The following is a 24,893-nucleotide window of genomic DNA, read 5'->3' as shown; positions in this document are numbered from 1 at the left end:
CTGGTGATAGCTGAAAGGCTCTAGGAGCATGGGTGGGGGAACCCACACAGCATGAATGAGTTTGCATCACGGGTACCTCCTGCAGGGGAGTTAAGCCCACAGTTTAACTGGTGAACTCTGTTCTTTAGCACTAGGTTACTTGCAACATGTATTTCCATGTTTGGGAAAATCCATCTGCAATACAGGAGACCCAGGTTCAATCCCTGGGTCAGGAAGATCCCCTGGAGAAGGGATAGGCTACCCACTCCAGTATTCATGCCTGGAGAATCCCATGGACAGAGGAGCCTGGCAGGCCACAGTCCATGGGGTCACACACAGTCGGACACAACTGAGCGACTTAGCACACGCACACACACAGCCAGCTACTTAGTAGCAGTATTGCCAAGAATGAAGGAAGGGGGTGATTCTCCCCAAAAAGGACATCCTAATTTTGTAAGCTATAAGTAGTGGACCTGGAAGCAAGAGTAACAGGAGCATCCCTCCTCCTCCAGGAGCAGAACTGTGGTCCAGTCTCTACCTGCATAGATGTCCCCGGGCTTCACGTCCGCTGAGGCTCAGCTTCTTCCCAGGCTGAGCTCAGAAGGGTGGAGGGAAGTCTTCAGCAGCACATTCTTTTCATGCAACGCTCCTAGCTCCTGAAAGGCACTCAGGGAAGCTTATCTTTTTGAAATTTATTCAGAAATATTGCAGCACCAGCAGAAACTAAGTAGCTCGGTGTAGGCATTCTGAGATATTGAACAAGGGCTAAATCTACTCTCTCAGCAGAGTTGGTTCCTGAATTAACCAGTTCTGGAAGAAGTCGGATAGAGTGGAGGGGGAATGGAGTTGTCAGTGAGGACTGACAGCTGTCCGCTCTGGGCCGACAGCTCAGCTCTGCCCTCAGAGCACCCAGAAGGCTCAAGGGCACCTTCCTCCTGGATCTTTAACCCAGTCTTCAGGTGCCCATTCCTCTGGACTTTATCTGTAAACAGAGGCTGGCTTAGTAACATCACAGAGAGGCAAGACCTCCTTCTGAGTGTTTACCCAGTAACTGGGGTTTGAGTACTGAATCTGAGTAACTGGGTCTTGAACTTCAAAGGTCGTAAGTGGTTTTCATTCATTGCCAGCCCAGCCTTCTTTAAGGTGAGAATTTTTATAGCAGACACTGTGTTTTAAAAGCCAGCGTTTAATATTTTTTAAAAAGAAGACCTCTAGATTTTGTTGTTTGTTATCTGCCAGTATGAAAATGGATGATTAACCAAGCAAGATTCCAAGAAGTCCTTTGGAAAATGGTGGGGTCAGTCCTTCATTCCAAGTCAGTCATGAGTAATGCAGTGCAGCAGCAGGCATTGCTAGTCACATGAAAAGTCAGTTTTCTCAATCACCTAATTAAGTTATGGTTTAAAGAATTAAAAAGCAAACCTTTTTTAGACAAAGAGAACGTGGCACAGTTTTAGAGTTGAACGTGAATTAGAAAGCAAACCTCTTTTAGACACAGAAAGCATGGCACAGTTTTAGAGTTGAACGTAATTTTTTTTTCTAGAACTTGAGCAGGGTGAGGATGATTATACTCTCACTGAAGTTGATCGTTATGGTCTTTCCTCTCACCTCCATAGCCTTCCTAGGGTTGAAGTGAGGATCTTGCTCAAAAGGTAACCTGTTGTGCATAAACCCATCCTGAGAAAAGGTTACAGTTGGAAGGAAGATGCCAGCGTTTCCCACTGCCAAGACAAAACCCAATTACTGCTGCTACGAAGTGAGGATAAGTTTTTGGAAGGACCTTCTCTGAGTTCTCATTCCCATTCCTTGAAAGGCACAAAGGTTATCTGAACTTAAACAAGATCAGCCATCAGTTTAGCTGCCGGCTTACGCCAAGCCCAAGAACCAGGGGCATCTGAGGCTGGCTCATCTCACCCACGAACAGTGCATCCACCTCTTATGATATTGGGATACAGGTGCACAGACTGCTTCTGTGGCCCTGGAGGTGGGCCCTGGGTACACCCTCAGGTCTGAGAAGAGACAGGTCAGGGTCAGCAGGAGCTGGCACCCTGGACAGAGTTGATGCTGCTGGCCCTCTGAGTTGGGAGGTGTAGGGGAGAGCCATTTGCTCATCACTTGAAGTTGCTTGACATGTCTCAGTATTAGGGTTGCTTCATGATTCCTTAATGGTCTCCACCACATACAGGGGCATGAGTATGTCACAGCAGAGATGAGCAGGTGAAACTAGCCAATACCACCAATATGTCAAGGATTCCTGCTTTGGAGCCACCCAGTTAGAAAGTCTGGCTTACCTGCTGGGAGGTTCCTTTGTTTCTGTGAAGGTAATGAAAGCCGAGGCTCCAACGGGACCAATGAAACCCCAGCCTGGAAAGATGTCCCTGTTTCATGTATTTCGAGGCCAGGTGTCTGCATGCTGTTAGGAAGCTTTTAGGTGGAAGGCTCATGACCTCTGTTTGCCCCAGGAGGGGCTGCTTCCTTCTTAGAGCTACTGAAACCCTGAAGAAGTGACATGATAATTTATTATGACTCTTTCCTCCATGGTTGAACCACACACCTTCAGAATCTCATTGGCTGAATGTTACCTCTTCAATTGCTTCTGTACCATGAAGTGAAATAGACAATTTCTCACAAGGGTATAAAGATTACAAGTGAGTCTCTACTTTTTAAAAGTGACACCTTGAAATTTGTTGTTTCATATTTTTCCCCTTAGATGCCACATGGCAAATATGTTAATGCATTATAATATATTGTGATTAAGGTATATAAAACCCCATCCCTCAGCCAGAATAATATGGACAACTGTACAACCAATTAAGCCAAAAAAATAAAAGAGAAAGAACGAGAAAAAGAGAGAGATACACTTTTATCAGAATTAACCAGACTGTCAAGTCATATTGAGTTAGTAGCCTGTCTTGCTCTGATTCCAGTGACATTGTTCTGGATGGTTTAACGAGGTAACCTCATCTAGAAGGTAAGAGAAAGACCTAACCATGAGTGTCAAGACAGTATTGGAGATAGGGTGACGTTTTTCCAAATTTTTATCTAGCTCTCAAAGGGGCCTGTTTTCTGTGATTATTGATGGAACAGCTTCTGAATAGTTGCCACTGAAAAATTAAATATCCATTCAGTGTCCAAAATGTCTCAAATGCACCATTTCTAAAGGTTCACCATGCAGAAAGCTGGTTAGCATTACTTGGTTAGTCCCAGTCCCTTCAAAGTGCCCTGGCTCAATGTTAATTTGCTTGGTCCTCCGCACACACAGCAGCAGCCAGAGCACCACCTTTCCTAGTGTTTGGAGGACAGCGGTGGCTGTCGTAACATCCAGATCCCAAACCATCCCAACCTCGCCCAGTCACAGCATTAAGGAAGACGATTGTTTCTATTTTATCGGGACCTTAAAATCAGAGAGTGATGCGTGCACACATTTTACTATAAATATGTGCCATCTGTGTAGGTAAACACATGAAGAGGTAGGTAACGTCACGGCCAAGGTCACTTTCCCCTTTTCTGTTGGTTCACCTTAAGCTGGGGGCCAGGTGTCTTTCCCTCCAGACATCTGATCCTGTGGAGACAGCTGCTGAACTGCCTGTGTGTTTTCACAGGGTTGGAGAGCCCTGCAGCTGTTCCTGGCCTGGTCCCTTCCTGAACCGCGGGGCTGGGCAGCCACACAGGCTCAGGGTTTGAAGTCAGAGCGTCCTGCTCTCTAAGGGGCTGTAGGCCACCTGTTCTCCTGCATGGAGTTCTTCTCACTGCAACTCACTTCAGCTTCTCCTACTGACACCGCTGGTTTGCCTCTTCCATTTTCCCCTTCAGTGTCTGTGTGCCTCGATGATCTTTTTTTTTCAATCTTCATTTTTCTTTCCTCAGCGGCTCCTGCTAGCTCTTCCACCCCTGTTCCGTTGTCTCATCTGGATAGTGAGTATCATTTCCATCTTCCATCTCCCTGCAGGTGGCTCTCTGCCAGCCACAGCGTGTCTGTCTGGCGTGATCTCCTCTACCGGGTGATAATTCCACTCTGTTGGTGGAGGGCAGCGCTGGGTTTTAGAGGAGCAAATGAGTTGAGACGTAGGCACCAGGCTGCTCAGATTCGGGGCGGGGGGGCAGGGGGAGCAGCTCTCCCCGCAGGAGGAGGCGCGTGGAAAGCATTGCTCTGGACAGAAAATCTCGCAGGCAGGCTCCCCAAGGCTGTGGCTCCCCCAGCCCTGTCCTCCAGATTCGTAGTCAGCTGATTATTTAGAGAAGCCAAACGATTTTGCCAAGAAAAATGTCAATTCCACAGGGTCATAAGAAATGTTAGGGGTGTTATGTTTTCACCCGGCATTTTAATTGGCACAGTTGGGTTCAGACGTTGAAATTAGATAGCAAGGCCTGTAGCTTTTGCTGTCTCCATAACTGCATACGTTTCTTGTAAATATTTGTGGGAGAAGAAACAGTGCCTGCTTGCAGATGTGCCTGAAAGAAGGCATTAGGCAAATTATTTAACCCTTTACAAGGGAGCCTTGCTTTTCTTCTCTAGAAAACAGGAGAAGTCATCGCACCCTGCTCCCAAATAACAGCAAACCTGGGGTTTATCAAGCTGTTTGCCACCCGGGAGCAGTGCCACTAAGTCTGGCAGTGGTGTCACCTGGGCAGCCTCCAGCTTTGTCACCGTGTCTGGGCTCCTCTCATTTACCACCTCGTTTCACTTAGCTGCCCTATCCTTCTATTCCCCTGAGTCCTCAGGGGTGGGAGCACCCCAGGCCTCCCACTCTTTGCAGTGGTGAACCCAGTGCTCCTAGGGGAAAGAGCAGGGAGACGGCAGCTGAACAAGACCCAGGGTGTCATGGCAGCCAGTGCTCAGCGCCCAGTCAGTGCAGCGGCAAGGCCACTCAGCTGGCCGTATCCCCGTGGTGCATCAGAAGCCCTGCACTCGGGAGTGACCCGAGCCCCAAGCCCAGAGCCCTTTGTGGCATCTGTCTGACTTGGAAACAGCCCGCCACTCTTGGACTGCTTGCCAGGCAGTGGACTTGAACAATAGGAATTCAGCGACCAGGTTCAGCTCCAAGCTCCCCTGCTTTGGCGTGCAGTTCCCTGACCTTGAATGAGTCACCCCACCTCTCTGAACCTCAGACTCCTTATTTCCCAAAGGAAGGATAGAGTCTGCTTACTTTGTAGGTATGTATGAAAATCAAAGTTTAAGTAGGAGAAATACAAGACACAATGCCCAGCATGTAGTAGCTAGAATTTGTAGTAAGAATAAATAAGAGTTACATTATTACTTGCCATCTGAGAGTAATTTGTCAGCAAAACCTCTGATAATCTCTTTAAAATATCTACATTCATACTGATAAATCAGGGAAGAAGGAAATGAGAGCATACCTCCTTTACCATCTCTTTTTTCTCTATAACAGTGTCTTAATATATATACACACATACATGTATGTATCAGTAAATTTAATTTATCTCTGTTCTCTCTTTCACCTTTCTGTGCCCTTTCCATCCTTCATGTTTCCATAGCAACCTGGCCTCCTCCTGCTCTTACAACCACTGAAGCAACTAGTGAGTAGAGAGCTTAGCTGCCTGGGCCTGACTGCTGCTTGTGTAGAGTGGACTCTTGGGTCCCAGTGCTGCCCCGGCCCCCTGAGTGTTGAAAGCAACAGTTAGGCATGCTCGAAGGCTCCTCTCCTGGTGTGGGTCCCTAAGCATGCTGTCTGCTCTAGCATCACCAAAAGACAGGAATGATTCTTGAAGAGAGCTCTGTGCACAGGAGACCTTTCCAAATGTACCCGCAAGTTAAAAAACAGACAAGGGTTAGAGAAATGCTGAGAAGACAAAAGGAGAGCATCTGTTCCCAGCTTTCATTGTCTCTCCACTGCAGAGGTGTGCACACACACACAGATAGACACGCAGAGACACTGATACATGTGCACACACACACACACAGACACTGACACACGTGCACACAGAGACACACACAGGCACACAGACACATGCGCACACACAGACACTGACACACATGCACACACAGATACACAGGCACACACGCAGAGACACACACACAGACACACACATGCACACACAGAGACACTGACATATGTGTACACACAGATACACAGGCACACATGCAGAGACACAGACACAGAGACACTGACACAGGCGCGCACACACGCACACACGCACACAGAGACACACACAGGCACACAGACACATACGCATAGACACAGAGAGACACGTGCACACACAGACACAAACACATGCACACAGACACATGCACACACAGAGACACTGACACATGTGCACACACAGATACACACACAGGCACACACGCAGAGACACACACAGGGACACGCACGTGCAGACACATGCACACAGATACACACACATGCACACACGTACACACAAACACACATAGAGAGACACAGACACACCCAGAGAAACACAGACACACAGAGGACCCCCCCACACACAGAAACACACTCACAGAGAAATGCACACGCAGAGACACACACATGCTCACACACACATTAAAATAAAATACCTGAACGACTGAAAATTAGGGAAGGAACAAGAGAAGCTGGCTGCCTGGGGAAAGGGAGCGGTGAGGCAGGAGGGAGCCTCTGCTCCTCAACCACGCGCCCTCCTTTGCTCCCGCAGAGAGAGGACGTGTGTGCCCTGAGCACACCTGGGCCACCTCCCTCGTGCTAGAAAAATTATGGCCTGAGAAAGCACTACCAGGCTCTCTCAAGTTTGTGTGTGGAGAGTCCAGATGAAAGTTCTGGAATCCATCTCCTAATGGTGGAGTCAGGGCCAAACTGTCCCATCTTTCCCGTCGTGGAAAACATTACACTTATTACAACCTGAAACATGTCCCAAACTCATCTTTGTGATGCTCTAATGAAGTGTGTTTGTGTGTTAGGCCTGAAACCCCTGACGAGTCAACTGGAGCATGTGTGTGTGTGTCCATAATTATATGTGAGCTTTAGATTTAATAATATTTCTGAGTACACAGGGAAAATGGCATGCATCCCATTAAAGGCATTCAGAGCAGAAGGCAGAAAGCAAGAATGCAAAATATGGTTCCCACTCTACTCTGCGGGCCAGGGTTTCTGATGCATAATTGAACAGAGAAGAAAAGAGTTCCTGCGTGTTGCATGAAATGGTTATTTTTTTCTCCTGCAGAACATAGCTTAGAGTCTGCTTTCTTGGTGTTCCCTCCGTGTGCGTGCTGCAGTGAATTTTAATTCCTGATGCTTTTGAGGTTTCGTTTTGTCAGCAGAGCAGGCAGGCGACAGTGAGCTGTGCTCGCATGGGTTTAATTCAAGTGATGGGTTTCTTTGCATTTTGGAAAAGGAATGAGACTAACAGCACCCTCTCTTCTGCTAACAGTGACGCCCCAATCCTCTGCATCTTGGGCGCAGTGTGTATGCCGTGCCGAGTGTAGCAGGAAAAGGCTACACAATGTCCTTGCACAACTTGGGTTGTATTTAAGGTGTCTCTCACTGTAGGTTGGTCTTCTCTGGAAGTAAAACACAATCTTGGATCCAGTTTTTTGTTATGGATGAATTAAGTGTCTCTCCCCTGATGTAGGTTTCATTTTTAAACATCAAGCATGTCTGCCCATAGATTAAATGATGAGTAGTGACATCCAAAGAGAAGAAAGTTTGAGTCTCCTTTATTTTGAACCACTTGACTACTGACCCAAATTGTAAGTCCCAGTGGTTACTGGCAGAATAGAAAGACAGACTCGATTGAGCAGCAGCCCGTGTTGAGCATGAATATATTTCTAAACTGCAAGGCAGAATGTAGCACATGTGAATTGCAGTGGGAATAACAGCAGAGTAGCTAGAAGCATCCAAAAATCTGTTGATCATTGGTCAATAGGGGTGAATATAAACAGTGTCTTTTGCTTTTTGCTTTCTGTGTGTATGTGTGTGTGGATCCATTTATAATTATGAGTGAATGAAGGTACTCTGCTGGCTCAGACGGCAAAGAAACTGCCTGCAATGCAGGAAACCTGGGCTTGATCCCTGGGTCAGGAAGATTCCCTGGAGAAGGGAATGGCTACCCACTCCACTGTTGTTGTCTGGAGAATTCCATGGACAGAGGAGCCTGGCAGGCTATAGTCCATGGGGTCGCAAAGAGTTGGACATAACTGAGTGACTAACACTTTCACTTTCAAATATAAAAAGGAGAAACTGCTCAGTTGTGTATAGTCCCTGCAGACACCTGTGGTTGGAACATGCCAGATCCTGTGCAGCGTCAGACAGTGAGAAGCGAACACTGTACCAGCCCACAGTGACCAGGGTCCTCGCTTGATTGAAGCATTTCTCTCGAATCACTTTTAAACAGTGGTGTGCTTTGGGCAGAAACGAATCTTCACCTTGCCCCTCTGTCCACCTTCTTTGTTAGTTAGCTTCTACTGGTGACAGCCAAAATGCCCCTTGGCCTGTGCAAGTTAAGGTGGGGAAGCCAAAAGGCCTTAAGAAGAAACAGTCGTAGAGTAAAAAATCAGATATAAATAGGACACAGGTCAAAAGGGAATGTAGACATATCCAAAGAAGAAAACTACTTTTCATTGTAGAAATCACGTTCATGTCTTATCCGTTCACTGCAAGTCTAAAGAGATAACTGTATCCACAAATGCCCAAGCATGTGTCTAATGTCCAACTCTTAGCTCGTTGGGCCAGCGATTCAGTTTCTGCTGTGACAGAGCTCTGACCTCAACCCCCAGAAGGAAACCTATTCCCTTTCCTCACTGGCCTCTTTTTTTTATTATTTTTCTAGAATATTAGACTGCTTCATGGTTCTTTACTTTTTTATTTTATTTCTTATTGATGTATAGTTGCTGTACAATATTATAAGTTGCAGGTGTACAATATAATGATTCACGATTTTAAAGGTTATACACCATTTGTAGTTATCATAAAATATTGGCTCTATTCCCTGTGTTGTACAATATATCCTTGTAGCTTGTTTTAAACCAAATAGTTGGTACTTGTTCCTCACTGGTAACCCTTATGCTAAGTGAAATAAATCAGACAGAGAAGGACAAATAACGTATGATGTCACGTGTATGGAGAATCTAAAAAATACAGCAAACTAGTGACTATGGCAAAAAAGAAGCAGACTCACAGATGTAGAGAACAAAATAGTGGCCCCCCTCTTAGATGTGTCTTGATCGGGGTGTGTCGTGGCGGCCCTTGGATAACCTGAGTAGACGAATAGAGAAGGAAGATGAGACTCCTGGCCATCTTCTCTGCCTGCACCCAGCAGACCTCACTAGGTCCACACCCCCCTCCTCATCGCTCCAAAGGAAACATGAAGTGACTTTTCTCAGTGTAATATGATATTTTATTCTTCCAGGGCACCCAATCATGGGACTCTTCCTTCATGACCATGCTCTGTTTCATTGCCCTTGCTTCCCAAGGATGCCGAGACATGTCTGGAATCTGTGAAGAATAACTTGCCTTTTTCTTCTCCTTCAGCAGTCTCCTGGACTGACTCTGGCATCCGGGTCCTGACAGAGACAACTCCCCATTTCAAAACAAGTGTCCCTGCTCCTTGATGTGGTATTAATATGCAGTGTTGCAGCTGTATCTAATGCTTATCGGTGTTGTTAACCAAATGCTCTTTATGATTTATTAGTCTTCTATTACTGGGCAGTTTTACTGCTCTCCCAGTGTTTCTTATATATGCTGCTAATTTAATTTAATTTCTCCTTTTATTTAGTCTGTGATTTTGTTGTTGATTTCTCTCCCTGCCCATTGTTTACATCAGTTTTTGATTTTTTTGTATTTTCCATGTGATCTCCTCCACTTTCCTTTCAACCAATCATGTGCGTGCGTATCATGTGACTTTGTCATGTGGCTTGCATGGTGCTGATGATGTCGTCCACGCTGGTGAACAGAAGGTAAAACTCTTTGTTCTGAATCATGAAATAAATCTGGGACCACAGCCTGGCACATAGGGCCCACTCATTTCTTCCTGTCTCGGATTTCCTAAGCGAACTCATTTGAGAGATTTCCTCTTTTTCTCAATGCACGTCCAAAATTCATCAGCCTTTGGAGCCTTTAGATGACAATTTGATACCAAGACGCCTTCAATTTAATGTTTTGCTTCAAGAAATCTGGCTACAGTAAAATCACTTTAACCACAGCCGAATTTGCACCCTTGAATTTTTATCAGATAGTTCATAAACTTTATTTCCCAGAAAGCAGTGTTGTAAGTGAGCTTTATAGCATGGTTATCTCACTTTATCCAGTAGTTCTCCAAAGCACAGTTGTTATAAAATGTCACATTTCCATGAAAACATAACATTGAACACCTACAGAGAGAAATGTGTCCATCACAAAGGTTGTATTTGCTTGAAACCAGTGAGAGTGTTTCGTAAAATTCATGCAGATTGAGGACTTTCTGAAATGAGAGATTTAAGAATTTGGAATTAGAGCAGTTTGGCTGTAATGGCCAAGGTATCACTTTGCAAGTGACCTGCCACCCGCCCCAGGCAGGAGGAAAGAAAAATCAAAGCAAAAGTCACTTAACAATTACCATGACTGATGATCGCCATGTAATCCAAAGGCACACCATTGACCCTTGCAGCAAAGGAAATAAACTTAGAGCCTAATAAAGCTCAAAGGAGTGACAAAATAATCCGTTAATATTGTGACTGTCACAGTCCTGTGAAAGCATTTCTTGCTTACTATAACCACGACAGGAAAATGCAGCCTCTGGTCACAGCTCCCCCCCCCCCGAGTAAAATTAAACACCCATTCAAACCTGCCCTGGGAGTCACATGCGTGCCATCCCCTCCTAACTGGAAATTTGAACTTCATATCACAACCTGAGACACATAGAGGCTGCGATGAGCACGAAAGCGAAACTAACACCAGTAACCCCCAGGGTGCCCGTGCATGCGAGGGGTCCCCGGCGACCTCGCTTCTGGGAGAGCTGATTGGGCGACATCCGCACGAACAGAACCATCAGCCGCTCGTCTCGCATGTGCTCTGTCCCTGGTCTGCCCTGTGTCCCGTGTGCCCCACGTGTGTGAACCCTGTATGTGGCACCTGTCACCCTTCACATTGACCCCTGTGAGGGCTTCAGCTCTCTGGGCATGGCCACAGAGCCCCAAGTCAGTCCCATTTACAGTCAGACTCCTGGACAGGATCTTGGATGGGAGGGCCCTCATTTCCAAACAAGAGGATGTTCAGCATTTACATCATATGAAACAAAGGAGGGATGTCCCCGAAGCTTCCCAGGTGGTTCTGGGAAAGAATCTGCCTGCCAACGCAGGAGACTGCAGTTGGATCCCTGGGTCGGGAAGATCCCCTGGAGGAAGAAATGGCAATCCGCTCCAGTGTTCTTGTCTGAGAAATCCCATGGACAGAGGAGCCCAGTGGTCTACATTCCACAGGGTCTCAAAAAGTCAGACACAACTGAGCACGCATGCATGGCACCAGGCGTGGTCCCCAAGTCAGGGAACCTCTGTTATGCTTAGAGCTTGGACCTAGCTTTAAAAATTACCTTGATCTGTGCATCTTAAGGCAGAAGAAAAAACACTGGGAGCCTACAATTGTCTAAACTCCAAGTCCCACTCCAAAAATGTGGTTTCAAGGGAGACAGGCACTTTTCGAACTTGAGATGACTGCTCAGATGCTGAACCTTCCCCCTGGAAGCTGAAGTATGAGCAGATACCTGGGCTGAAACCTTAGTTTCTTCTTTAAACCCAAGGTTAGTCATTTCTGTGCAATGCTGTGATTCAGAATGAAGCACAAGGTAGAAGCTAATTCACACCTCTGAGGAGCTATCTCTTGCAGACATTTTAAGCGAGGCTAGAAATGTTTGAAGGTATTTCTTGCAGCTGCCCTAGAAACACACCTTAACTGTGATCTTGGCTGTCAGTAGGAAATGTGGCCAGTACTAAAACACTGGGAGACTGTGGAATTCCGAAGTATGATCACCCCCCTCATCAAATCACGCCTCTTCTGCCTTTTGCAAGGAGGGCAGGCAGAGGACTGTTACTCAGACCAGCAAGACACGGTGGGAAATGGCCCTTAGTAATAGAATGGAAGGGAATGGAGAGGCTGGAGCAAATAAAATTTACAGGGGAGAGAAATAAAACTTAGGGGTGGTTCCTCTAGGCTTAAGTAAGGCTTTCAGGTGAGTTAGGCCTAATGAAAATGATTTAAGTGAGCAATGGGTAGGTTGTACACCCACAAATGATTAAACTCAGTGTCCACTACCCTCCACCACCACCCCCCCAAATTGCCTAGGATGTGTTTAACGTATGCTGGATGTTCTGTGCACCTACAGTTTCTGTCAAGAAGAGGAGAAATGAACACAGGCATTGAGCACCAGCCCCGGGCCACTTAGACCCTGAGCCCACAGAGCTCTGCAGGCAGGGTCTATGACAGGGAAGCGCAGACACATGGCCCAGGGCACAGGCATGGGTTTGCTGGAAGCAAAAATTTGAGCCCCCTGGTGTCAAAGTTTATTTCTAATATCACAGCATCACATAACTGCAGGGCCTGCTTCCTCTGGTGATCCATCAGCTACCGAGGACTCTGTGTAAATGGGACTCCCCTCCGCACCAGCATGTGTGTGATGAGACGCCCCCTGCACCCTCCCCGCCCTCCCTTCCGCGTGCAGCATGTTTGAGCATGGATCCCGCCCCACCCATTTATAATGATCTTTTTTTTCTTTAGCTACTGACACTGACTCGTACTAGGAAATGCTGATTCTGATGAACTAAACTCTTTTTTAACACCCACTCTTCCTTCTTAGATTGAAAACATCACTAACCATCCCTTCCACCCCCTCCTTTATTTTTTACAGCTGTGTGTCTGGATTGCCACGGTCTCTGGCAGGTCGACATAGACTTTTCACCAGGGGTTCTGTTCTAATTGCCTTTATTCCCAAGGATTCCCTGCACTGGTGGTTACCAGGGTAGAAAGCTAGCTTGAAGGGACCAAGGCAGTGACGTATATCAGCCCGAATCCCCTGGGCAGAGACTGGGGGCCATGGAAAGTGCCCATTTCCCTGGGGTTTACCAGGAGGAGGGTTGAAACCTCCCAGGAGCCTCATGCTTCTTCATAACTCACCTAACGTCCATGAACTACTGTTGGAGATGTTCACAACCCCCGCCCCGCTTTGTGGCCTCGGAGGCAGGAGCCGAGTTAATTGGTGGTGATGGCAGTTATTTCTGTCTTTAACTTCCTCAGCCTGGATCAGCCCCATAACCACAAGCCATACCTTCGTGGTCATATTTTCTTTTTAGGATGATGAAACAAAGATAATTGATCAATTAATCTGTTGGTGTTTTCATGACACCCACGAGAAGGGATTTGGTATTTCTGTGGTTCGGTCTGTCAGAGTTCATTTACCGCTGTTTAACTTGTCCTCAGTAGTACCAAGCCTCCCCACCCTCCCCCCAGCACTCATTCACAATTCCCGAGAAAACCCGTGCTGGAAAGCTTTGTGGACTGGGTGCCTCCATGAGCGTGGCTGCAGAGAGCCAAGCATCTTTTCTCTGTAGAAACGAGGGAGCTGGCCACGCCCATGACCACTCATTCTGTACCCCAGCACTCCTCAGAGCCAGGGACGAGGATGCCAAAGGGTCAGATCACACTGGCGCAGCGAGTCCTTGACAATTAGAAGAGAAGTGTTCAGGAGAAAAAGAATGCTTTCCTCCGAAGGCCTGATTTGGGGGAGCGGTGCTTGAGACAAATCGATGCCAGCCCAAGCGCTGCCGGCCGCTCTTGGGTATAAGATAACCACCTCTGAATAGAATGGCCAGGCTGCTGCCAAAGCACCATCAGGGAGGTTCTGAGGCTCCAGGAGTGTGTGTGGCATAGATCACATTGATCTGTTTAACATTAGGGCTAAGAGGTTGGTCTGAGGAAGGAGAATTAGTGGTCTAATAATTAATCCTGATTCCCTTTGGTAATTTGCTGATCCCCCTAAGGCCCATTCAAACTTGTGACCTCTTGGTGTAATTTTGAATATTCCTGAGTTGGAAAAATCAAATAGGTGTCACATCAGATCAGCTGCATCATACATTTTGGACTTCTTAAAACCAACAGTTTGAAATCACTTATAAGAAATCATCGGTAAGGGGGAAGAGGCATTAGGATAAACAGAGCAAACAGTATTTTTAATGCCAGGCAATCTTATTTGATAGTAAAAGATTCTAATGCAGGCCCTATGCCCATCATTGGGTTTTCTCAGAAGCCCCTGTGGGGTCCTGATGAAAGAGAAAGCAGAGGCAGTGAAGAGAGAACCCAGGTCCAGCCTGTCTCAGGGAGGCCTGTCAGCCAATTAACGTTCCATTCAGAACGTACAACTCTAGGTTCTTGAGCTCTTTGAGTGAGAAGTATTGTTTTCCTTCCAAAATTCACAGTTGCTGTTCAGAGGCTGTGGGCTTGCTAGAATTTTTGTTGTGGGATTCAGATATCCAGCAGTAGTTTGCTGATCCCAGGGCTTCTGCTGACTCGGGGAAAGACATGAAGCTGACTCTGATTTTAGGGCCCAGTAGCACCGTAATTATAAAGAAGAACCTACAATCTGCATGGCCAGAAATACACATCTCAATTATGGTTTCTAAGGGGAATTTATAGGACCTGCCAGTAATATTTTTGACTGTATGTGGTCTCTCTGGTACATTCTTTTTTTTTTTTTCCTTGCATACATGATTTGCATTCTTCTAGAAAATACCAGAACTGCCTGATATTTTATGTTTGTTATCGACAAGGCTTATTTTTACGAATCCTGCTGTTTTAGTCTTTACATAAAATATTTGGGGGAAAAAATTTGACTCATGGTTAAAGCTAAACTCAGAGGGTATAATTAACCCCAGGGGTTTTCTCGGAGCCACCTGCCGATTGCTGCTGAATTGCAAACCAACGTTTACAAATAATTACAATATTGGTTTTTCTGAAATTACCCATAATGATTTCAATCAGAGCAGCCATCTCGGAACAGAGTGCATGTTGGGACCCTCTAAATAATTTCCTCTCTTAATGTGTTCAGTAAAGCAGCCAGCCTCCTGAATGCAGGTCCGTTTCTTTGGCGTCCCTCATCAGGCAGGGCTGGAACATTCTCTTTGCAGAGAGCTTAGGAAATCATTTCTTTCACGCATTTCTAATCTTTAAAAATATTGGCTCCCAGTGAACATTTGAAGATGAATAAGGCAACTGATTAAACAAATATCACTCTTTCCACATCTGTGTGTACTGACAGCAAGTTGCATGGCCATAAAGTTGATCATAATCTCTATGATATTAGTCCAATAGGATCTTCCTTTAGAAACACCATCATAGGAAAAATTAGATTTCTATACAAGGGCCCCACCATTCAAAGAATTGAATAAGAATTGAGTACGTTTTTTTCATTTAGCAAACAAAATCTTGTTTTAATCACCATTGAAACTCGAACGCCTAATGGACTACATGGTACCTAATAGATACTGGATGTGCATTTGGTGAATAAATCATCTTTAAAGCACTCTAAATGATATAGGAACATCCCTGTCAGTCCAGTGGTTAAGACTCCCATGCTTCCACTCCAGGGTTAGATCTAACCACATTAGATCCCTGGTCAGGGAGCTGAGATCCCACAGGCCGTGCAGTATAGCCAAAAAGTAAAAAATAAATACATGATATGATATAAAATGCCCTGAATTCTATGAGAAAGCAATACATATCAGGGTTCCGTGGTAGTCACTCGAATAAAATGATGGCAAATTATAGTGTTCTAACTTCGGTAGATGTTAGAATTGTGTTCCATGGTATAGTTTTGAGTGATTTCTCTGTGATCCCGTCTATATTTTTTTCTGAAGCAAATCCAAACGTAAGAGCAGGTCATTGGGGCTTTTGGTTTTCACAAGGTTCCCTTGGCGAGATTTTTGTTCACATATCTTTGAAAGACTCTTAGGGTCTGTTTTTTCAAAGACAGGAATTTTTGAAATGACTTTTTTTTAATTTGTAGAAAAATGGGCAATTTTGTGGCAAAGAGATATGGAATTGTTAATCTTGGGGGCGCATTTCCCTAAAATTGACTGAACATCCCAGATTTGGTGTCCTATGTTTTACGGCATCATGAACACAGCCAGGGTGCTCTTGAGAGCTCGACCTAGCATGGCGACTGTCACAGTGATGTCAGAATAAGAAGGACCCCTTGGGAGCATCTGGTGTTTTGCAAACCTGGAGACTGAGGTGGTGACCTGGCCAAGGCACTAACCCCCTGGGCTCTACTGTGGCCTCCGTAGCCTTCAGTTCTAAAGGGATCTTCAGGGCAGCAGAGCAGCCCTAATGGAGTAATCTCTATTCCCTTTCCTGGGAGGTCTTGAAGGAGGGACAGGTCCTTGCCTGGTGGGTGTGTTGGAAGGGCCACTGATGCCACCTCCTCCTCTCCTTCTTCAGGCAAAGAGATCATTAACCACAGAGTCAGTGTTGCAATTCTGAATCCAGAAAGTTATTACGATTAATGGGAGTCTTCATTCAGTCCAGGGTCACCAACATCCCATTTCACCTGGGACTAAGGGTTTATCCAGGGTAAAGGATTTGCAGTGCTAGCACCTGCAAAGTCACAGGCTAACCAGGATGCGGTGGTCACCCCAATTCAGTGAGAGAGTAGAATCTGTAATGTTCTTCCGCATCTCCTACTTCAATGTTCAGCATTGGTGAATCTACACAGGCTTCCTTCCCTACTCTAAAATATATTTCACTTGGAGTTTCTTTTTAGCACTGGATATGTCTGATGGGGCATAAGGCATAATTAATTATTGTCTAAGATGTATAATGATCCAAAAGAATTAGAAAAGCACGCACACTTAGACATTATCTAAACAAAATTTCTAAGTATTTTCCACTGAATAATTGGTGCTGGTGGCTAGACAGTGGTGTAAAAACAGGACAAGTCTATCTGAAGCCCATTTATCATTTTGTTTTTCTTTTTCCTTAGTCACTGATTAAAGGAAGCAAGTCACAAGCACAACTTTTCGTAAATACTTTATCCCACAGACATTAGGATTACACAGCCTCCCTGTTGCCGCTTTTTGTAGCCCCATGGCCAGTACAGGTGTACCTTGCAACCCTGTTAATCGAGCTTCCAGGGGGTGTGCCAGGGGCCCGCCCAGACCAAGTAGCAGGGCTCTCGTCAGTTTTGTCTCTGGTTCCTCCTGGTCTCAAAGGGAAAAGCAGCCCCCTCGGCCATCGTGAGGTTCTCAGCGTAACTAAGTGAGTTGGGTGGGGTGGGCTGGCCTTACCAAGCAACATACTTGTGGGTGATGAGGTCCAAAGCCTGGTGACAAGCCTCCCCCAGCTCTTCTGTCCCATGTCTGAGATTCTGTCTTCCAGAGAACAAGCCAGGACCACCCACCCAGAAGGTAACTGTTTTATAGGCTCTGCAAATCTTCTGTCTGAGGTCATGAAATAGATACAAGAGATGGTTTCCACCAGAAATGCCAGGGTCCCAAGTGTTTTAAATCTTCATTTTAACTTTTTATAACAGATGTTCTGTCATCTCATGGCTTTCAACATACACTAATGAAATAGTTTCTCTTAAAATAAATTAGCATTTTACAAGAGAACCATCCCAGCCCTCAGAATTGGTCACATACAAGCTCATCTTTCTTGTCAACCTGGATTCACAGTGTTACTGCAAAAAATAGAGAAACATCGACTTTTTCTCTGTTGAGAAATGCTGAAGACATTTTTTCCCTCTCTCTTCTCACAAAAAGACTTTAATGAATGTTCCATTAATACAAGGCACTAAGGATTATCACCAAGGCAGTTGAGCCATAAATGCAGAATACTTACAGGAAACTTGCCTATGGCAAATCATGCTTTACTTAATCACAACTGGAAACCTGTTATTTTTTTTAATGACTCTAAGTCATAAAATTTAATTCATGCAAAAGCTGGTCACAAGAATGCAGCATCATTCCACTCCTGTTAGGAATTAGACCCCTGGAATAGATCACATATCCCAGGGAAAAAATAGGCTGCTTTGAAACATTATTTTATGGGTGTAAATTTTCTCCTTAAATGCCTACATTTTCCCATATTTCAGACTATTCCTCAAAATGTACCAGGTTTATGAAAGTTAAATCTGCAGTTGTAAGAGCAGCTAACAGAAAATGCAAGCACCAGGAAGAGACAGGCCAAAAAAAAAAAAAAAAAATCCCTCTTTAAAATGGTGAAAGGACTATACTAGGAGGGAGGGTAGTTTCCCAGAACATTTTCGAAAGGCGTTCTCAGTTTGAGTTAAGACTGAGGCATCTAATTGGAATTCAAAGTTTTACATGTTTTGCTTTTTAACCATTTGAATTGCTGAGAGATCAAGAGTCCAGCCCCACTCCATCACCGCATCTCATTTTGATGGATTGGATTTTCATTGTGTGGATGAAAATGTCATGTGAATTCCCTGGCTGTTTCAGGGGAACCCAGCGCACCTAAGCTCGAAGGGCAGATGGGAGAGGATGGAAACTCTATTAAGGTGAAGCTGATCAAGCAAGACGACGGCGGCTCCCCCATCCGACACTACCTGGTCAAATACCGAGCGGTGAGTAGCCTCCTTCCCGGGTTTCTTGCAACCCCACAACCCTAACACCCGCCCTGTGGGACCAACAGTGTCTTTAGAGCAAGGGGGCAGGGCACCCCATGTGCCTGGCAGGTGGCTCGTGGGCCCAGGTTAGGGTTTTAAGTCCCAAGACTGACTTACAGCCTTTAGGTCATATCCACACTGAGACCACTTTATTTTTTTTTTCAGTTCTCTATTTTTTTAATGATGTATAGTTGATTTACAATGTTGTGTTAATTACCTCTGTACAGCAGAGTGATTCAGTTATACATATATACATTCCTTTTTTATATTCTTTTCCATATGGCTTGTCATATGGTGTTGAATATGGTTCCCCGTGCTATATATGGGGCCTCCCTGGTGGCTCAGCAGCAATCAGCCCGCAATGCAGGGGATGCACAGGAAACAAGGGTGGTTCAAGCCTCGGGTTGGGAACATCTCCTGGAGTAGAAAATGGCAACCCGCTCCAGTATTCCTGCCTGGAAAATTCCAGGGACAAAGGAGCGTGGCAGACCACAGTGCATTGGGGTTGCAAAGAGTGGGCCATGACTGAGCATGCATGCACACACGTGCGATACATAGAATGGACAAGCACACTGAGACCGTTATAAAACCTCTACAGTGATTTTGGTAATGATAAACCCACCCATGACTGATTTTTCTGCTTCCTAGGTTTTTCTACAAAGTTATTTTCCCATCATTCAGTACTTTTTTGCAAATAACATACCAATACCTTGGATCACACTTGGATAAAGTGTGTTATGGGCCAGGCATGCAGGCCCATGATCACATGCATTTTCTCCCCCCAAGAACCCTATGAAGTTGGTCTCAACAGTTATCCTACTTTACAGAGGAAGTGAATGAGGTTTATGCAATTAGTGACCACATGACTCACGCAGTCAGGCAGCCAGGGTTTGAATCCAGGTCTGTCTGACTGAAGAGATGGGGGTCTAAGCCTCCTGACCTGGGCACCTCAGCTCCTAAACCGTCTTCTTCCCTCACCTTCCCTCCACACTGGTGTAGCCCACCCGACCTGTGGTCGTGCCGCTACCTGTGAGCTTGGCCCTAGCCTTTTGTCTTCCTGGTTTCCCAATGCCCATCAGAGATTTCTGACATTGCACCTTTCATCCCCAGCGCCTAAACTGAAAATCATCCCCCTTTTTTTGGTCTTAGAATGATACTTAGCCATCGCCAACCATAACCGATTGCTGGGAGATTTAGAGACAGCATCTGAGCGTTGCAAATAGCCTCTTGCTAGGATTTCTTGACAGTAGAAAATAACCTGAGTGGAGTTTTCTTTCTTCAAATAGCACCCAAGAAAGGCTTTTTCCAAAAAGTTTGACTTAACTCTGTCTCTGTCTTTTGACCAGCTCCTACTGATCAAAGCCCTAACCTGGTTAGGTTTGCAGAGAGTCAGTACAGCACAGAGCCCCCCACCCCACCCTGGGAACACATCCCAGCTGCTGGGCCGCCTGTCAGTCACTCAGCCCCCTCCTCTTCGTTGCGAAGCCAGTCTGGAGCCTGACATGGGGGAGGAACCTCAGTTGACTTCTGTAAGGCCCGGCTCAGAGGCATCACTGGCTGAGAGGTCCCTGTGACTTCCTCGATGTGGAACAGGATACAAGGACCAAGCAGGTGGCCCATGGAAGCCACTGGAAGTGGACAGAGTGGTGGGCAGATGTCTCTGGCGTTTGTTGGGCTGATGTGGCCCGGACAGACATGGAATCCAATTCCAGCCTTACCACTTAGCAGCCTGTGCCCCAAGTAGGTCACCCAACAGTCCATCACCTCCATTTCTCCGTTGGTAAAAGAGGGATAGCCTATCAAGTTGTTGTAAAGCTTGAGTACAAGCAAAGAACCTGAGACTTGCCTGACACTGGGAAAACGCTATACTTGGTAACTGTAATAACCACTGCTACCACGCAGGCTGGGTCAGGAAATACCTCCGTACGAGGCCCCATCAGATGTCAGTGTTCCAGGAGGGTCATTCTGGCAGTGCCGGGCAGGTCTGCTTTAAAGAGATAGCTGAGGCAAAACACTGGGATATGTTAGGCTTTGACAACTTTAACCATCCTCTCTCTTTCACTTCAAAATCCCAACTGTTGCTAAATATTTTGATTATTATACATTATTAATATTTATTATGTAACATAATATTTGCTTTATATTCTGGTTGTCTCTTTTGCAATGATGTTTGCCAAGGAAAGAAGCCTTTCAGGGAAAGAAGCCTTTCAGAGAAAGAAGACAAAAGACAAAGAGCTGAATTTCTTTGTTTTACATTAAAATGGGACACATGCTCACTCTCGCAGGAACTAACTTAGAGCCCTGTGTAGGTAGTCTGGCTTTCTGTTAGACTCAGAGGTTGTGAGCCCCTCTTCCAGCATTTCCCCACACTATCATGGCCACGACATGTGTGCTATCACGACCCTAAAGGCATCTCTCTGGCTGGTACAAAGAATTTTGCCTGGAAGATGGCTGGCTTTCCTGTAATGTAACTTCCTCCAGCCTCAGCCATAGGCTAGCTCACCTTCCAGAGGACACTGCTAGCATGTTCTGCTCTTCTCAGGAGCAGCCCATCATCCAGTAGACATGTGTCAAGCCCTCCCACCCAGAGCAAATTCACCGGCAGATGTGCAGGATAGGACTGGAAAGAATGTTCGAGAAAAGGGGGGCCCCTCTAACTCCAGCTTTGTGCCTGAAATTATGTCCTGGAGTGCTCTGCTGGCCACTGCAGGCCCTGCCTTGGTCCTGACAGCAGCACCTCCAGCCACACCTCCGGCTGCAGCCTCAGAGACCAGGTCACACTGCGTGGAATAGAGAGACCCTGTTCCCTGCAGCGTATGTGTGTTGCGCTCCCTCCTGTGAGAAGATACATCCCCACTTGGGCCCAGAGGCACTTGCCCACACTCGATTGCCTCTGTGGCTTTGGGAAGCCACCTGTTCTCTCTGCCTCTGCCCCTTCCCCATCATCGGCTTTAGTGAGGGCCTGGCCAAAGCCCTCGCAGGTTTGTTGTGGGGATGCAGTGAGAAAATGTGCAGAAAGCCTTCAGTCCAGGCCCTGGCATGCAGCAGGTGCTCCGTAAATAATAGCTTTTAATGCTTTTAATAAAAGTAGAATCTGTGCTGTGTTCCCATGTCAGAGAGGTGAGCACACACCTGAGGGTGACCCACATTCTAAAACAGGACAAGAATCACAGTTGTCGGATCATCCTCTTAAGTCACCGTTAGGATGGGGCTTCCCACCTGCCAGTGGAGGAGGCCTGAGAACCTCGGGTTCGATCCCTGGTCAGGAAGATCCCCTGTAGGAGGGCATGGCAACCCACTCCAGTATTCTTGCCTGGAGAATCCCATGGACAGAGGGGCCTGGGAGGCTCCAGTCCGTAGGGCCGCAAAGAGTCAGACACCACTGAGTGACAAAAACACGTGCATCCTTAGGATATGTGCCCAGCATCCCAGAGTGTAGCCTGGGTCCCTGCACACCCTCAAGGTAATGGACAGGGCATTGAAGGGTTGGCCCCATGCCACACTGGGAATCCGCCACTGTTTTTATTTGTAAGCCCCCAAGGTTGACCTCTGACCTGTGGGATCATTCACTTTCAGGTTTTTCAAGCTGGTAACAAAAACTATGCCCTATCTCTGGTTTTTATTTTCATTTTGCCCCAATATTTAGTGACTCCCTTACATTCCTCCTGTTGGCTGGTCTTACCAGCTGTTTCACCTAAAGCTTTCCGGTGTCTCGTCTCTTTCTTGCCGGTTTCTCCCAGAAGCTCTCCTCCGAGTGGAAACCAGAGATCAGGCTCCCGTCTGGCAGTGACCACGTCATGCTCAAGTCCCTGGACTGGAATGCCGAGTACGAGGTCTATGTGGTGGCCGAGAACCAGCAGGGCAAGTCCAAGGCGGCGCACTTTGTGTTCAGGACCTCGGCCCAGCCCACAGCCATCCCAGGTATGACACCTCTGCTTTCTGTGAGTTTCCTGCTTTGAATTAATGCACAAGCACCGCACCTCCTAATGTGCCTGAATAGCCCCTGACAACTCGCTTGCTTACAGCCATCCTCATGATTGGTTGCCCATGCAGAGCTTAGTTTTGCTTTGTACCGAGCTGTGCAGTAGGCTGAGCTGGACTGGACCCCCAGGAAGGCTTGGGCAAGCATCCTGGGTGAAGGTCCTGTATCGTCCATCAGCCCTGGAGGACTGATGGTAAGCCAGTCCTTGGGAACCCCTCAGGTGGGAAAGGCCCCAGCTCCAGCCAAGCTTTGGATGCTCATTGAGGAAGAATCCTTTTCTGAGACCTTATCTGCTATCTACCATTTCATAAAGGACCACGAACCTGTTTTAAGCGCTTTCTGTCTGATGCTTGCTTACCTGCACCACCGTGGTCCAGATTCTCTTCTCTGTAGGGAGCCTAAGAGAAGGAACAGATGGTGCCCAGTTAAATAAAAAACCTCTCTGCCAAAGGCCTCACAATTGAAACAAAGATTAAATGGAGCCACTTGAAACAGATCAAGTGGCGAACGTAGATGCTGGAAACCCCCATCTGTGAAAGGCAGTCCAGCCTGCTAGAGACCAGGATGGGAGATGCCATCCCTTCCGGGAGATGCCATCCCTTTCAGGAGATGCAGATCCATCTCTAGGGACCAACTCAAGTGCGGGAATAAAGTGAGAGTTCTGCTTTCTGGCCCAGCTACCTTGCTGCTGATGGCCAGACTCCTCATTGACCAAATCCCATGGAGCAGAAAGAGATCTTTATCGTCCCTCTCTGCTTTCCTGACCAGTCACATACTGACCACAAGCAGGAGAGGTGAGCATAGAACATACAACTGAAGCTTAGGAGAGGGATCCCCAAAAACTCTCTGCAGCATCCAAGTTTGATAGGAAGATGCCCCAACCTCCTGGTGGCCTTCATTTGGCCACCATCATGTCTGTCCTGTCCAGAGTGCTTGCCCCCTAGTTCTCAGCTCAGTGGTCATGATCACTCATCCCAGTGGGAGAGAGGCCAGAAGGGACATGTCACAGTAGTGACACAGGGCTGTGTGTGTGGCAGTGGGTTAGTCGAGCAGCTGCGAAATGAGATCAGCATGTGATTCCCGGATGGTTGGTCGTACATGAGTGTGTGTGTGTGTGTGTGTGTGTGTGTGTGTGTCGGAGAGACGTGTGCAGGCCCCCAGGGAGTTGGCGGCCATAGATGAGATGCATCCATGGTCCTCCCCTCCGTGTTGGCAGGGAGACCCTCAGCACAGGCTAGGGCGGGTGTGTCTCTGCAGGCACTGGCCACGTGGTCAGTGATGATGCCGTCCGTGGCATCTGGGCGTGACTGCAAGCGATGATCTGCTCACTGATTCGCAGGCTGTCCGAACGGAGGTGCCTGTGTGTCCTCTGCCCTTTCTGTCTCTGCATTCTTGGGTCAGTTTTTTCCTGATATCGACAGTCTGGTGGGCGTGTCCAGATCCGCTCGGCTCTTATGGGGCATCTAGGAGCTGGGGGAGTGAGAAACCCGAGTGATTTCTTTGCAGTGAAACAGCCTGCTGGCATCTGTTTTCTCGGGTAAGACTCCATAGGTGGTGATTCCAACATGCTGGGTCCCCAGGTGGGGTACTGCGAGCGGCATCAGCTCCTGGGGTTGGAGAAGTTGAGGCCACTGTGTTTCGATACAGAAATTCTGGGGAGTCCTGCCCATGGAGTGGTCAGAGCCCTTCTGGCTAATCTCCCAGGTGCCCAGTTAACCGGGAGGAGGGGCTGCTCACCTCGCCCACCAGGGCTCCAGGCTCTACTGCACAGGTCTTAGCAAGAGCTTGCCTGGTTAAGACTTCTCTGGGACCTGCGGATAAAGCCTCTGAATTACGAGATGTATGTTGATGGTGGAGTTCTGTGGTCAGCGGGCACTGGAGGTGAGAGGCGCAGAACTAGATCCCCTTTAAGACCGCCAGGCGTGGGGTGGGCTTGTGCTGCAGGAAGAAGAGGCCGATGTTTTGCTGAGAAGTCAGCCTGTGCTCAGTTTGTTGCGCATAGACCAGTGATCAGATACATCTCTGTCCCCACGTGTCAAAAGCTCTGGAGACCTGAAGGCTCCTGACCGTACCTTAGAGACCTCCCTTATCAAAGGTAACACTTTCCTAATCAGACTCCTGTACTTGACCGTGGAGGCTTCTGTTCTCTCACTTGAATTTCATTTGCTCGCTGACCCCTAACCCCTGAAGTCACCCTGCTGTGCTGCTTGTGGCCTTGCTGAGCTGCGGAACTGGCCTTATGGTGATAATACCGCACTGAACTCAGTTCTCTAACCTTTGTCAGCTTAATTTACAAAGTTGAATTAACCTTGGATTCTTGCGTTCTCTGTATTTGACCTAATTTTTTTTTCTT

The 24,893-nt window shown here is 46.9% G+C and overlaps 1 protein-coding gene across 31 annotated transcripts in view; it reads left to right on the top strand.

The window, feature by feature from the left end:
* Positions 1 to 24,893, top strand: part of NCAM1 (neural cell adhesion molecule 1) — a 362,796-nt gene that overhangs the window by 321,976 nt on the left and 15,927 nt on the right. For 6 of the 31 annotated variants that reach the window (XM_027563733.1, XM_027563718.1, XM_027563720.1 and 3 more), the window contains 2 exons: positions 18,392 to 18,516; positions 22,299 to 22,479. In XM_027563733.1, coding sequence (XP_027419534.1) covers positions 18,392 to 18,516; positions 22,299 to 22,479 — 306 coding nt within the window. Of the gene's footprint in view, positions 1 to 2,947; positions 2,951 to 3,846; positions 3,895 to 5,475; positions 5,518 to 9,865; positions 9,869 to 18,391; positions 18,517 to 22,298; positions 22,480 to 24,893 lie in introns of all 31 variants that reach the window. The other 25 variants (XM_027563734.1, XM_027563731.1, XM_027563722.1 and 22 more) reach the window with 9 other exon arrangements.

This window comes from Bos indicus x Bos taurus, chromosome 15 (assembly GCF_003369695.1).
Source record: "Bos indicus x Bos taurus breed Angus x Brahman F1 hybrid chromosome 15, Bos_hybrid_MaternalHap_v2.0, whole genome shotgun sequence".
NCBI lineage: Eukaryota > Metazoa > Chordata > Mammalia > Artiodactyla > Bovidae > Bos > Bos indicus x Bos taurus.
This window is presented reverse-complemented; position numbering and strand designations above follow the sequence as displayed.